The sequence below is a fragment of the Strigops habroptila genome, chromosome Z (genome assembly GCF_004027225.2).
Source record: "Strigops habroptila isolate Jane chromosome Z, bStrHab1.2.pri, whole genome shotgun sequence".
NCBI lineage: Eukaryota > Metazoa > Chordata > Aves > Psittaciformes > Psittacidae > Strigops > Strigops habroptila.
Window position 1 is genome coordinate 76,506,690 of NC_044302.2, and position 15,422 is coordinate 76,522,111.

General features: G+C 41.5%; 1 protein-coding gene across 1 annotated transcript; it reads left to right on the top strand.

Moving 5' to 3' along the window:
• Positions 1-6,952: 6,952 nt before the first annotated feature.
• F2RL1 (F2R like trypsin receptor 1) lies at positions 6,953-14,321 on the top strand. The gene is made up of 2 exons (XM_030470400.1): positions 6,953-8,532; positions 11,562-14,321. The coding sequence occupies exons 1-2, from the start codon at positions 8,460-8,462 to the stop codon at positions 12,665-12,667; spliced, it is 1,179 nt and encodes a 392-aa protein (XP_030326260.1). The 5' UTR covers positions 6,953-8,459; the 3' UTR covers positions 12,668-14,321.
• The last annotated feature ends 1,101 nt before the right edge of the window (positions 14,322-15,422 follow it).

Here is a 15,422-nt window from a genome sequence, read left to right on the forward strand (position 1 = left end):
AGTTATAATTTTTCATATTTTATTTAGACCACTGATAAGAACATATGGATAAAATATGGATGAGACTCTAGAACACATCACAGATACCAAAAGATCAGCTAAGCATTCAGGTCAAATGCTTGAAATTGAATTCAGGGTCAGAAGTCAATAAATGCATGATTCTGTTAAAATTTCCACAATTAGTTGAGAAATGTGGGCAAAATGCCATATTTCATACATGCAACTTACAAGGCAATTCAGACTAGCAGCCTATCATAAACTTCCAGAGAATGCAGAATAAAAAAGGAGAGATGGATTGATACTGCACAAACTTCAAATTAAGTTCACCTTCCATTTAGGAAAATGATATTGTGATTCAACAAATCATATTTTCTTATTTAAAGCAGTTATGACTTTCATTGTTTATTTACAAGTATCAATTTTCAAGGAAGCGTAAGACAGGTCCTAAAAACAGATATTTGATTAAGCAATCACAAATACTTTATAGAGTAAGATCCAGATCTAGAAATGTATTTTTCAAGGCCTCCTTTACTTTACAATGCTGGAATTGTTCATATAACTTTTACACCAGTCGGCACTGTTATGAATGAATGTCACATGTCTATCTATTCAACTGAACTAAAAGCTTAGCATAGAAACCTTCTGTGAATATTTCAGAATTTATTTCCATTTTGTGTTTTTCAAATTATCAGTTGGACTCTAAAAAGACACTGAATAGACAGATCCCAGCATTAGCAAGTGCTTAATGGTGCAGACAGGACCTCATTGTTGTCATTAAATAACTTCTTGGATGCTGACTCTTGGCATCCATTTACAATGGAGAATGGCATTACTGCTTGTGCAAATCCTAGGTTCCTTGGGAGCCATCAACAATTCTCAGACAGAATTCATCCAACCTTGCAGCTGTCCCAGGCCTTATCTGCACCAAGATGTTTACATAATGTCAGTGAACCTGAGGTAATTGAAATCAGAATATTCTGAAACTAAGACAAGCAGAACGTATTGGCCAAATCACAGCTCAAATTCTAATGCCTGTTCACTTCAGCAGTTCTGTATATGTGAAAGCACCACCTGCCTTTTATTGACTATGGTTCAGTTAGAGCAAGCCTGCAGCTTTAACTTTTCATGAGAATATTCTGAGGAAGATTTTTCTTCCTTTCACACAACTCTTTTTCCACCCATCCCTACATCTCCATGTACATTTCTCTTCTATAGATTTGCAATGGATTACTTAAACACTGCACTGTATCTTATAACTCTAGCAAGACCTCAACAGATGAAGGGATCTTGAGGGAGAAAAAAAAAAAAGTATTTCCAGGTCCCCACTCATCAATCATTGCTTTATTCCTTGATTTGTGGATTCCTTTTCCATAGGCATCTTCTAGAGGTGAACTAGATGATGAAGAAAAAAAACTTTTTCTGAGAGTGTTTTGGGAACTGTGGTGTAAGAAGTAGTAACTCTGTGGTAGCAGAACAACACTAGAAAAATAAGCATACTTCTACTAAACTGGGAAACATGGAAAGGCTGGTGAAAGCAGACGCATGAGGTAGGCAATCCCATTCTGCAGGCTGGCAGGAGCAGGAGAAATAATGCAAATGAACAAGGACAGAAAGGAGGGAAGCTAATAGTCAGGCTAGTAACTGCATTAGCATTATCTGTAGGTTATTTCTACTGTGGGTTACTCTCACTACAGATTGCTAATAATCTGAGATATATGCCCACAAGGCAGAAGAGGAATCATAATAAAACAAGGAAACTGTGTCATACTCCAGTTTGCCTGTATGGTGTGCTCCCAAGCTGGAGTAGCTCATCACAGACAAAAGAGCCAGTCCTTAGGGACTGTTTTGCTCAGGCTCACAAAGCGGTTCTCCCTGGTGTCCACCAAACTTTTGCGGTTTGTGACCGGCATTTTTCAACAACAAGCTGTTGTCAAGCTCTTCAAAATGGGTACAAATCCCATGGGGTTTCCCAGAGTTCTACTGCCACTCTGAAAACTAGTTGCTTTCAGATTTTAATCTCACAGTGCCCCACCCGGATGCTTCTCCTTCTGGGCTCCTAGTCCTTCCTTTGGCTGGAAAACTACTATCATCTTCTATCTAACGGGGAAGCAAAAATGCAGAAGGGTTTGAATAAGCTCCTCTTCCCAGAGGCAAAACCATGATGGATCTCAGCAGGAGACTTTGCTGTTGCCTGAGCCATGATTGCTCAGACCTAAGGATCTGAACTCTTCCTAGCTAGAACCAGGTAAGACAGGGCGTAGATAGCATTTCAGTAACATTTGTTTTTGAACAGAGCTACACAAGTGTGAAACCATTAAGGTTAACTCACAACATACAACACTATGTCAAACTATATTCAGATCCCAGACAAGACAAAGACACTGAGGTCTGTGTAATAAAGGACTGGGGTTTTTGTTCTGCTAGGAACATTGTTGTTGAGTCAACAGGTGGACTGGAATTGTTACTCAAAGCATCACCTACTTCTCCTGCCAGAATGAACTACACATACTTACATCATCTATGTTTGTATGAATCGCTTTAAAACTTTCAGTGATGAAGCTCCTACTGAATCCCTAGAAAGTAAGAGGTAATAAAACTACTGCCAAGTGTTACAATCTTTTCCCTAATGTCTAATTTTGCTAACATTTCAGCTTACTCAGTGTACATGGAAGACATGCTGCAGTCTTAGGCATACTTTAGGTATGTCATCATGTCTCTCCACAAGCTTCTTTAGACCAAACAAAATTAATTACTCCAAACATTCTCCAGATTGTTCCAATTGCTCACATCTTCCCTGAACTTTATCCAGCTTTCTTTAAGGAAGATACAGACTGAGTTAAAAATATGGTCCAACAAATAACTTACTGGTGCTGAATGAAGGACTTCCTCACATACATTACAGACAACAACCCTCTTTGCTGCAAGACAATACTGTTGACTCCCATTGCATTTGTGATTCACTGTAATGATTCAGATTACCTTAAGTGGAGTAGTAATTTATACACTCCACCTTATATTCCTTCCAGTGCAAATGTAGATACACTAGACAAGAACTGTAATACACCTGTACTGAAAATAACTTCTAAATCCCTTCAAAACAGTTTCACAAACTAGTACATACAAATAGTAGCTTAACTGAAACTGGAGAGGAAAAGGAAAAAGAAGTCTGTCCTCAGTTTGGTCAATGTATCCCAATATTCATTTAATTAATCTCCTGAAGAGAAACCTGTTTACCTCTTCTTACTGCATAGGATTAACATTTCACTATACCTAAGAGACTTTGAAACCTTTTCGTGGCATCAGAAAGGTTTTGTTGTAAAATTTAAGTTAAATCACTCCTTGGAACTGGTTTAATTGTATTACTGAAAGGAATACCAAGAGCAGAAATTATCTGAGAAATGTTATGGGCTTTTAAGATGATTCAGAATGCTTTCAACATTTTCAGTTATCACTTTTAATGGTTACCTAATAAAGACCTATTCCTGAAAGTTATTTGGTGTTTTGATAGTCCCATAGTGTCAATACAGAGTTATCTCTGTGATAAGCTATCAATGAACTACCTATGTGAGATGCGATTCTGAAAGAGAAAGATGTGGAAAATCCTCATCCAGTTCATGACAGCCAATACTGTGACTAATTTTCCATCGCAACCTTCCCCACTATATTTCTACTGCAAATAGATTGTATATCAAAGCATAACCTCTCTTTAATAACCTTGTTTCTATTTTTGCAATGCTGACCTTATTTTAAGCTACTTGTTTTGACGCAAGGTTATTGTCTGCTTGCAGGTGGTTTGCTCTGGAGACCAGCTGGCTATTACAAAGGGCACACCTACTCTAACAAACATGCCAATACATAACAATGTTTCATTTTGATGAGCTATGACATATTCTTATCCCCGCTTAATAATGATAAATAGTTCCATTTCCTCAGCACAGGTAACAGAACGGTGCTAACATACATCAAATAGATACAAACTCAGCCTAAGCTAGTGGTTTCAGTGATGTGCAAACAATCTGCACATCTCTTTCTCTGCATTCCTATCTAAGCAGAGAGAATACTTCCTCATTTTACGACACTAGGAGGGTAAGAAGTCCGTACTAACTAAATGGTAGTATCTTGAGCATTTCTATATATGTAAACAGAGGTGCAAGTACGAGATTATCTGTATATTCATGAGCACGCTCTATCCAGTGCACCACAGAAAAACTGGATATGATGTCACAACTAAATCCCTTTCAAAACGCATATACATTAAGTACACAATTCAGATTGCAAAAGAAGCCCAAATTAGAGCATTTCCTAATTTTCAGTTGCTTGATTTTGGCACCTTAACATGCTTTTATTCATGTAGCTGTAGGCACACTTGAAGACAGATCTACCATGGATTAAGCAACTGTCAACACAAGCACAGAAGCTCTGCTTTATATTCTGCTCGGTACAAGCCGTTTTGTTAAATTTGCATGTCCTCTATTATAGCAAGGTCATGGTGAACAGAAGTCACAGAAGTACTTCCATATCACTGTTTCTACCTCCCGGCACTGCACATACCTAACATTTTGTTCTACACCTTTTGCTACTTCTCTCTGTCATACCTCCAGCCCAAGCTCTGGGTCTCCTTGCTTTTGAGAAAAGTGAAAGTACAGGAAGAGTTAAAGGCCAAACATGCGGAGCAAACACAGGACTCTGCTGACAGAAGGTCAAAAAAATCAGGATGACACCCAATAACTATTAAAGGACCACCTTAAACAACCCATACTACCTATCCCTTCTTCCAACAGTGACCCCAAAACCATGAATTAATATGCCACTCACACTGGTACGCCAAGTATTAACAACATAATAACACATCAGCATGATATGCTCATAAAGCACATATTTACCATGGCTAGAATTTCCAAAACCTGCAACAAACTTGGGGTAGATGTGGTGAGAGATGGAATGGAAATGACTTCCTAAACACAAAGGGAAACAAGATGGATCTCTACTACCAGAGAAGCAGAAAAATATACAGCTGCTGCCCGTAACTCCTCATTTCCTAGGATCCTTGCTGGACACACACAGCATGGCAAGAACATTAGTGATAACCATTACTCAGTACCTAATGAGCCTGCCAGCAAGGCCAACAAGAACTGAAAGTGCAATACAGAGATCTTTTCAAAGGCTCAGGGAAACAAGCAAAAGAGCCTGCTTAAGATGGCACAGGGGCTTTTATGAATGAGAAATACAAGGAGGAAGGATAGAGGGCCTCATTGTGCTGAAATGAGTAATCAAAAAGGCTTACTATACCAAGAGACCTGCTGCTGCACTGCAAAAGCAGGGCCTTGCTGTAACTTAGTATTCAGGTACTCTCCTCGTTTCTGAGATGCCAGATTTCTACCGTGGGGACAGGCTAAATCACCCAATGTAGTGGGAAAATTGACGTTTAATAAGCATCTATAGTCATGCACTTATTCTTTCTGTGGCAGCTGTATTTATTGCAATTATTTTCCAATGATAAACAAGAGTCAACAAGAACCTGTTTTTTGTGTTTATTTACAAATTGTTACATTTTCTTTCCAAACTGTTTGATAAATGGCACACTAGAACTGTAAACAGGTTTGACAAATCAGCTGTCTTCAATAAAGGCAACTAACAATTATGAAGGCTTGACATTGCTCTGTACAGAGGTCCCAGTGATTTGAACCGAGGCAAGAGCATTTCCACCTTTTAACTCATGAGGCAGAACCCATTCATAGCCTACAAATGAGCAATCTTCCTAACAAATATTATCCCTGCTAAAAACATTAGCTAGGAACACCAACTTCTTAATAAAAGTAAACAGAACAAAACCAGAATAAAAGCCTTGTTAGTAAGGTATAGATGGAGCACCTGGAATTACAGTTTACAAGTGCCAAAGACCATTGGCTCATTACAGGGTCATAGAGTGGTTTGTGTTGGAAAGGGCCTTTCCAGATCATCTAGTTCCAACCCCATTCTATGGGCAGGAACACCTTCCACTAGACCAGGTTGCTCAAAGCCCCGTCCAACCTGACCTTGAACACTTCCAGGCATGGGCATCCAGAGCTTCTCTGGGCATCCTGCCCTAAGTGACTCATCACCCCCTAAGTGAAGAATTTCTTCCTTATATCTTACCTAAATCTACCCTCTTTTAAATTAAAATGTTACCCTTTGTCCTGTCACTACAAGCCCTGATAAAAAGTTTCTCCTCATCTTTCTCATACACCCCCCTTAAGCACTGAAAGGCCACCATAAGGTCTCTCTTGTAAAGCAGGTTGATAGAGTTCTTTGGTATTGAAGTTGCCGGACACTCCCTTATAAGCTCCATGTTTAATTGCTTGGGAATCTAATTAATTGTTTATAAGATATTGAAGTGAGATAATCTTCACATCAACTATATGTTTCTGACATCTCTATGAAAATCCAGCCAAACTACAAACCTCTGTTAACACGGTTTCCTTACACTCAAAGAGGCTAAGTCCTCTTTGCATTTCCAGAATAAATCTGCATCTCCTGAAGATGCAGCTGCAGTAACCTTGGCTCTACCCACAGCCACAGGACTTCTCCAGTTGTAGCTCTGACCTGTCATGGGGCAACTAGAGCAGATTTTGTTTAGTGACAGCAATAAATACTTTTCCGGTGCATTCTCAGTCCCTTCCACTGTTGCTGGATTCAAGCAAATGAGGGAAGGAGCTTTCTGCTTTGAATGTAAAGGGGACAAAAAGACAGACCGGATGGAATAAACCTAGAGAAAAAAAACCAGTGAAAACTGGAACTTAGCACTGGCAGGAGAGCAGAGCTACAGCAGAATGAATGAGAGAAGGACTGGCCACACCTTAGTACTAGAGATCTGAGAGGAAAAACACTGTAGAGACCAGTAGCCATCACGTGTACATGACTGTTTGAAAGGGAGATTAGATAAAAAGCCAGATGAGAAGACTACAACTCACTGGACAAGGTGATTAGGAGCAGGAGATTAAGTACCCATGAAGCAGTTTGTAATGGTAAAGTAAACAAAAGAGCACTGCAAGTGAGACAGAAAGGGACAGAGAGGGGGCCTGGAAGGACAGGCAATGACTTTCCCAGTGCTTAGCAAAGAGGCCGAGACTAACATGAGAAAGCTGCAAACAGTCTTAGATAGGTGGATGACAAACGGGAACCGTGCTTCAAGTATGGAGTAACTTACAACAAATGCTCAAAAAAGAGAGGCCTTTGATGTTGACTCAGACACCCTAAAGTTCCAAGTGGATTTACCTTCATCTCTCTATATTCCATTTTCCATCTGTAAAATGAGAACAATACGGACCTCAACTCACAGCTGCATTTAATAACCATCACAGAAAGCCCACAAAAAGAACAATCTTCTCTTCGGAACAACATAGAACAGAGTATATTCATAACATAGTCATTCAAAAATGGAGGGAGAGGGAAGGAAGCAATAATTTTATCACCAGCTGAACACTGAGCATTTTGCAGACTGAGGCAGCATTACTGATATAAGTGGAGAACTGGTCTAGAAACAAGAACCAGGGTTGAACATGTAGCTTTAATTTTAGAATTCAATCAGTTGCGTGCTTGATTTTACAAACATAAGAACATTTCTGAAATTTGTATTTGTGGAAAACACTGCTGGCATTGTATCATGCTTCATTTTGTTCTTGAAATCCTTACTTACAAAACAAATAACGAAGTTGGTGTACTCCAAGTTTAAGCGAGGCTGACAAGTGAAAACACAGCTTTCTCACGCTGGGTCACATTATCATGGTATAAAACCAGCATTTGCGTTAAGCAGCCATTACACATTTTCCTGCCTGGCTGTCATGACAGTGTAACGGAGCAGGAAACCTGGCACACATGCACACAGGGGCGCGCCAGAACTCAGAACGAGTAACGCTGTCCCACCAAACGCCCCTCCACCCCGTGCCCTCGCCAGTTCGCCCTCAGCCCTTGTGTCCCAGAACGAGCCCGCTGCGCTCCAGCAGCAGCTCGGCCGGGACCACAACCACCTCTGAACACACGGCCGCTCGGACAGTACCCCTTCGGTAACATAGCACCTGCCGCAGGCAAGAGCCGCCGCCGCGGAGGGCCAGCCCTGGAGGGACAGAGGGAAGTAGGAAAGGAAGGCGAGCGCCGCGGCACCTGCTCAGCCACGGAGCGAGGGCGCAGGCCGTGCGTGAGGCGAGACGCGACACCAGCCACCCCTCACGGGGATGGGGGGAAGAAGGGGCTGCTCCCGCCATTTTGAGCCGGGCACTGCGATCCGGCGGGCGACACTCACCCCGCCATTTTAGGGGCAGCCCCAAAGCCCTTCGGGTGCGGAGGATGTGGCTTGGGTCAGACCCGCCCGCGCCGGGCTGGTACCGGCCAGGCCGCGCCCTCCGCCCCCTCCTAGCTCAGGTATCAGGTGAAACTGGTCGGGTGTGCGGGGCCGGCAGTGGTGTCCGGAGCGCGGCAGGAGAATGGGTGGACGCCGCAGGCTGTGCCTGGCTGGGCTGCTGTTCAGTGCGCTCCTTGCAGCCGCCACTCGCGCAGGTGAGAGGAGAAGGAGTGCGAGCTGCCGCCGACGGGTGCTAAAGCTCCTTGGCTGGCTGGGATCAGCTGGGGACGGACGATCTCTCCTAGGGCTCCGTGGGTGCCGCGTTGATTGCTCGGTGCTCCTCGGCTGCGGGTCGGGCAACGGCGGTGGCGGGGCAGGCGGGAGCGGTGCGGGGGTCACGGCTGGGCTCTCGGCGAGCGAGGCGCGGGGCTGGGCAGCGGCGGAGGGCAGGCTTCTGGCTCCCGGAACAGACCGGCCGAGGTTCTCCCGGAGCCGAACCGCTCCGGAAAACGGCGGCCGGTGGCTGTGGAGCTGCTGGGACCCGTGGGGAGGGCACGGCCGGCCTCCTCGCCGGGCAGGGAGAGCAGCTCGACGGGCAGAAGCAGCCGGGCTCGGCTTCCTGCCGCCTGCGGACTTGGGCGCACAGAGCGGGCGGGGAGGGCGGCGGGATCGCAGGTGGCCTGGCACGAGTGGCGTGGCTTCACCCGCATCGGTGCTGAATCTCACCTGGTTCTCGGCTAGCAACCTGCCTAAAAGCTAAATCTAAACATAAAAAAAAAACCTTAAAGACTTCTCTTTTTTTTCCAAACTCTGAAAAGTTATGCTTTAAAAAAAAATCCTAATTCTTATCTTTGTTATTTTGTATTGCTGAACATAAATTAACATAATTGAATATAAATGCTGTTTGGGGAGGAAAAAACCCGTCATATTTCACTGCCTTAAAGTTCATGTTTCACTACCTTTTATGGTAGACCTCATTGCTATATTTACGGACTCCTTTGCAGTGTGTCTTTCTGTATTTGTTCATCCTGGGCTTATTTACATAATAAAAGTATATGCGTAAAGATTGTGTAAATATTGAAGCCAAGCTTTATGGCAGGTCCTGCTTTCTGAACGAATAGATCCTAGGTAACTGCAAACTTCGTTGTTCAGAGCTGAGTTTCTGAAATGGAACTGCCTCATCATAGGCTGGTTGTCTGACCTGGGCGGGGAGGGAGAGAGGTACTATGTATAAAAGTTTTAGCTAGGTGATTGATCTTCTGGAGTAGGGGAGCAAAATGAGCTAGCAGGATGATCCCATCCCAACCAAGGGAGATAAACTGTAAGCCCGGGGCTTGTTGTGGCTGTTTTCAAAGAGGCTAATGCCATTACGGGATTGTGGTGAATCTGGGCTGCAGATCCAAGGACCACGGTTATCTTAGCCTTTATCCTGTGTGGGTATTACTACCGTGACCTAAGCTAGGTAATTTGGATACTCGGTGCTGCTGTCACTTTTGTGTCTGCAGAGTAGGCATAATCCTTCATTTGGTATGCAGTGGGTTATAACTTCTGGACAAATGGCAAAGGTATTGAAACGGTGTTGTGAGAGAAGTGTACTTTTTTTCCCTGCGATGCCAAGGAAGCACTTCCCGTGGGCAGATTAGCAGGTCAACTGCATTCTCTGTTTGTGAGTCAGGAAGAGTGAAACTCGGCTTGGAAAAGAGCTCAATTGTTATGGAAAACTGCAGAAAGAGTAAGAAAAGGGTGTAGAAAATGCACATGCCTAACAAAGGATTGGTTGCTTGGTGAGGTAATGTTAACTGCAAAGACAAACAGGACACTGAACTGTCTCTCTATATGGGTCCTGGTTGGGCTAACAAAAGCTGCCCAGTATCTGCAGTCAGAATTTTTGAGGCTCAAACTAGTTAAAGTTCCTATAAAAGCAAGACATTGTCTTTGAAATCACCCATTTAGCTTGACTATGCTTCAAAATGGAATAAACAAAACCTTTTTTCTGCCACTCATGCAATACTAAGACCTGTCCGTGGTTCACATGTTTGTTAATCCACTTTATTACAGCTCTTATGCACACACTAACACCTATGGGCTTTTTGGTGAGCAGAATAACAAAGGGACCATCCTTTGACACTGTTGGTGGCTTGTTGTACAAAACCTGCTTACTCAAGAAGATTCTCCTTTATGCTCCAGTTGGATTTTTTGTGGCTAAAATAATCCACAAATATTGATAAGGTTAAAAATAATTCTCCTGCAGACAGTCAATTTCCATACAGTTTAGCTTGGTGGATGTCCAACTTTATGGAACATGCAAGTTCATGGACAGTATCTGCCTTCGCAGTTTAACCTGTTACTGTGGGAGGACTGTGTTGGGTTTGGAGGGATTCAGAACTGGGCCAGCCGAAGTCTGTCAGAAAGACAGAGCAGTCAGGAATGGCTGGCTTGGCCATACAGTTTGTAAGTTCCTGTGGTGTCTAAAAAGGCAGAGCAAAATTGAAGTAATGGCTGTCTGATGTGTGAAGCAACCATAGCTGTCAGCTTTACCACCTAACACTTTGAGTAGAAACTGCAGAGATTGTCTGACCATCCTGCCCTTGAATTGGAAGGAGATCCCAGATAATGGGCCCTGTTGCATCATCATGTGCAAAGTTAGTTTGTTCAACTTTAAGTTCAAATGTGGTGTAACACCCATCTTTCTTTCCCTAAAGATGATTTGTGTGCAGCTTTTGGCATTACATTCTGAGTTTCAGTTCTGCTTGTCTGAGGACAGCATACTCTTCTTTTACCGCATTCCTGATTTTCAGGAATTTTCTGATTTTTTTTCAGCTCATCTAAACTAAGGAAACTCCTGCTGCAGTTATACCAGCAATACCCAGCAATTGAGTAATCTGGCACTACCATGTGAATGGATAATGGTGCCCTGGGGTACTGAAACCAGTTTCTATTGTAACTGTTTGGACGGTAGGAGCACCTGACAGCTATTTTGACAAAGTATTTTTAATGGTGGTGGTGATGTGGAAGAGCATTTTGGTTGCTAATAGAATCCTTGAATAGGGATATAGTTGTCTTTTAGGGAATAAAGGGAAGAAAAATTACCATGTGTTTAAAAATCATTCTTAATTTTTTATTGATGAGACCCTCTTTAATTCTTCAGAGTCAATCATGATGTCTAGGGTTTTTTTTTTTTAAAGGATAAAAAGTCTGTATTTGGATAACAGCAACTTTTTTTTTTTTATTATTGTTATTTTAGAGAGTAGTGGAACCAGCAGTTCAAAAGGAAGAAGTTTTGCTGGCCGGCAAGTTCCAAATACAAGTAATGTCTCTGAAGACGCGTATGAAGTGGATGAATTTGCAGCAAAAGCCCTAACAGGAAAGCTGACTACGGTTTTTCTTCCCATTGTCTATATCGTTGTCTTTATCGTTGGTTTGCCAAGCAATGCCATGGCCATCTGGGTCTTTTTTTTCCGAACAACAAAGAAACATCCAGCTGTGATTTATATGGTTAACTTGGCATTGGCAGACCTTCTTTTTGTTGTCTGGTTCCCACTGAAGATTGCATACCATGTAAATGGCAATAATTGGCTCTTTGGTGAAGGTCTCTGCAAAGTACTTGTTGGATTTTTCTATGGAAATATGTACTGCTCCATCCTTTTTATGACATGTCTCAGTGTGCAACGGTATTGGGTTGTAGTGAACCCCATAGTTCAGTCAAGAAAGAAATCTGAAATTGCCTTGGGCATCTCCATTGCTATCTGGATACTGATTTTGTTGAGCACTATCCCATTGTATCTTGTTAATCAGACAACATATATTTCGAATCTTAACATCACTACCTGCCATGATGTGTTGCCTGAAAATGTTTTGGCTCATGATATGTTCAGTTATTTCCTCTCACTTGCAATTGGACTCTTCTTAATCCCAGCTATCCTCACTGCTGTTGCTTACATACTAATGATTAAGACTCTGAATGCTTCCATCTCAGATGTAAGCACTGGGAAGAAAAGAAAAAGAGCAATCAAACTCATCATCGTTGTCCTGTCCATGTATCTCATCTGTTTTACACCTAGCAATGTGCTGCTTGTTGTGCACTATTTGCTCCTCAAAACCTACAACCAGAGCTATCTGTATGTGTCGTACGTAACTGCACTGTGCCTTTCTACTTTGAACAGTTGTATCGATCCATTCATCTATTACTATATTTCAAAAGACTTCAGAGACAACCTTAAAAATGCTCTTCTCTGCCGAAGTGTGAGAACTACACGGAGGATGCAAGTGTCTCTCTCATCAGGAAGATACCCCAAGAAATCAAATTCTTATTCTTCAAACTCAAATGGGACCACTAAATCAACCTACTGAGTTTAATCCTAGAAAAGTTAACTTTTATTACTACTGCTGAAAGGATGTGACAGGAGAGTTATTTTCTACAAGAGAGTCTGAAGAAACATCTCTGCTGTTTAACTGCATTGAAGCCTGTATTTCAGAACTGACAGCTGCTTACTCTGTGTAGAAACAGTAAGCAGATAAGTTCCCATTAGACTGGGGAAAAAAAAATCGTGATGACATTTCAGATGCTTTGCAAAAATGCTGCTGACCAAAATGGAAGTGAGTTGTGGTTGGAGACATTTTTGTTCAGTATTGAAGGCGTTAAGAAGCAAAATGTCACTGGAATATTATGTAGTGTTGTTAGTATATTCAAGTAACAGAGAAATCTGTTTTGTTTGGCTTTAACTGTAATGTATTAAACAGCTGAACAGATAGTATGTGTAGGACTTTGATCTGTGTACCTGCTCACACTGAAAATATTTGAAACTGAGGAGAGAAGAAAAAGAGAATCCATTTCACCATCTTGGTGTAGACTGCTTATTATCTTTAGTATAATATAATTTCATATTATTTTCCAAGTTACCTTGCTGTAAATACTAACATGGCAGAAGTCTGTAAGGTTATCCTATCAAGTTGACAAGCTGAACTTGTTATCAGCTAGCACTGAGATAAAATGGTAGTTGAGATTATCATAGAATCCTGGAATAGTTAGGGTTGGAAAGGACCTTAAGATCATCTAGTTCCAACCCCCCTGCCATGGGCAGGGACACCTCACACTGTCCGCTGTTACTTAATGCTTGCTGGTATATGATCTTAAATGAGGCTATTTAACAAAGTTTTGGTGAATAGCTATTTGATTTTTATATAATGTGCCTTGTATTTTTTAAGATACATAAATAAGATTTTTTTTTTTTTTTTAATATATATATATATAACACGTTTGAGTTGGGTGCTTTCTGTTCTGCTTTTACATGTTTTTCAAAATGCTAAGTAGTTCAACTTGCCTGGCTATAGGTCACAAATATATTATTCATAACAGTGAATTAGAAGTCTGACAACTGTAGGTGTAATATCTGAATGGGTTAGGTAAAAATTACCTAATGACATATTTCATTAGGGTGAAACTGTTCCGTGTTCCCTATCTTATTAGAAGATAACTAAAATCAGATGGTTCAGAACTGTGGGGGAATATGAGGTATTAGATACGTTAACAAGATAGATAGCAAATTTAACCCCAGTGGATTTCTGAAGTATCTGAAGTCCTCTCGCCCACCACTTGTGGCCACGCAGGAATATGGCATCACATTTACTTTTAATCTGAGAAACTGGTGGGTTTATGTTTGGTGGCAGGATTTAAATTTTTTTTGTTTTTGTTTTTTTGTTTGGGTTTTTTTTTTGTTGTTGTTGTTTTTTTTCAAATTTACAGGTAAACGTTTCACCAAGTTGTACATTGAACTCACATCTAAGTGCTGTATCTGGAGACATAGGCTCAGTCCTTACTAACACAAGGGAAAAGCCCTCAGTCCAAAAGGTACTCTGAGACAGCTAGTATACAGGTAGAAAATATTCACCACTTCTAATATGGAGTGTAATGAAGGGGATAGATGAACTGTAGCAGGAATTAGAGCAGTCTTGTACAGCTGGAAGTCCATAAGTATTTATATAATAAATTATTTTTTTCTCTGTGCTCATCTGTTCCTTGTCTTATTCTTTGGTTTCCACATTCTTCCCCTACAACAAGGTTTTTTTCCTCCACACGTAATAAAGGCTAAGCAGTTTGTTTAATGTGTTTGATCTCTGATCTCAAGGATTAATTAAGCTCTAGCTCACCTTTTATCTGCTGCAGTCTTGTATAGTAACTCTTACCATGAAAGTAGGATGTCCTGTGGTGGTATTTCAGAGGTCCAGGCTAAAACAGTGATTTACATTAGCAGATGTCTCACTGAGGAGCAGAGTTTACAGTTCTTTAGATAATGTGGAACACAAATGCTGCTTGGGCATAAACAATTTACTCTTCCCATTTCCTGACAAAAAATAAAAGGAAATAATTGCTTATTTGTTACTGAATTGAATATGTAATGCAGCATCCTTAATGGAAAATAATTGTATGTAAGAGGTCATAGTTCACTGGAAGGATTGGGGAAGAAGGGGGTTGCACCATCTTCACAAACTACTGTCAACTCTTCCCTCAGCCTGTGTGATAAACACAATATGAAAATGTCCTTTAGCTTACTAGACAGCATTGTGTGTTTCCTGCCATGCGTACAGAAGGGAACAACACGAAGCAAGGGCATCCAGTTCGTGTGATTACAGCACTACCTGTGTTCTGCCAGGAGTCCAAGGGTTACAGGTTGTATGTTGTAAAGATGATGAATGGTCTCTGTGTGTATATGTAATACCACAAAGATATTGCTCATGATTCATGCATGACTTAAATAACTGAAAAATAATATGCTTAATATAGCCAGTCTTTTGGGGGACAAGATGTATTTTTTGTTGCTATTTAATCAGAGGTACGCCAATAATGCTTGTATCTGTACTCTTACTTTTTGTTCTTCCTTTCTTGTCATTGGCGGGATTGGAGTTGGGGACCATCAGTTAGACCATTCCGCTGCATCTGATCCTCTTTATCACTTCACCCTTCTAGCCTTCTTCATCTGTGGATTGACAGAGCAGGTTGCAAGGAAGAATCTTTCATCTCTGACCTGCAGCAACAGCGGAAGTCTGCCAGTGACACGTGTTAAGAGTTAGACATTACTGAAGTGTTGTTGAAAGCTTTCTTGAGAAA

Coding starts and splice junctions, on each gene's coding strand:
- F2RL1 (XM_030470400.1), top strand. CDS start 8,460: ATGGGTGGACGCCGCAGGCTGTGCCTGGCTGGGCTGCTGTTCAGTGCG. Junction 8,533..11,561: donor TGCAGCCGCCACTCGCGCAG/GTGAGAGGAGAA, acceptor TTGTTATTTTAG/AGAGTAGTGGAACCAGCAGT.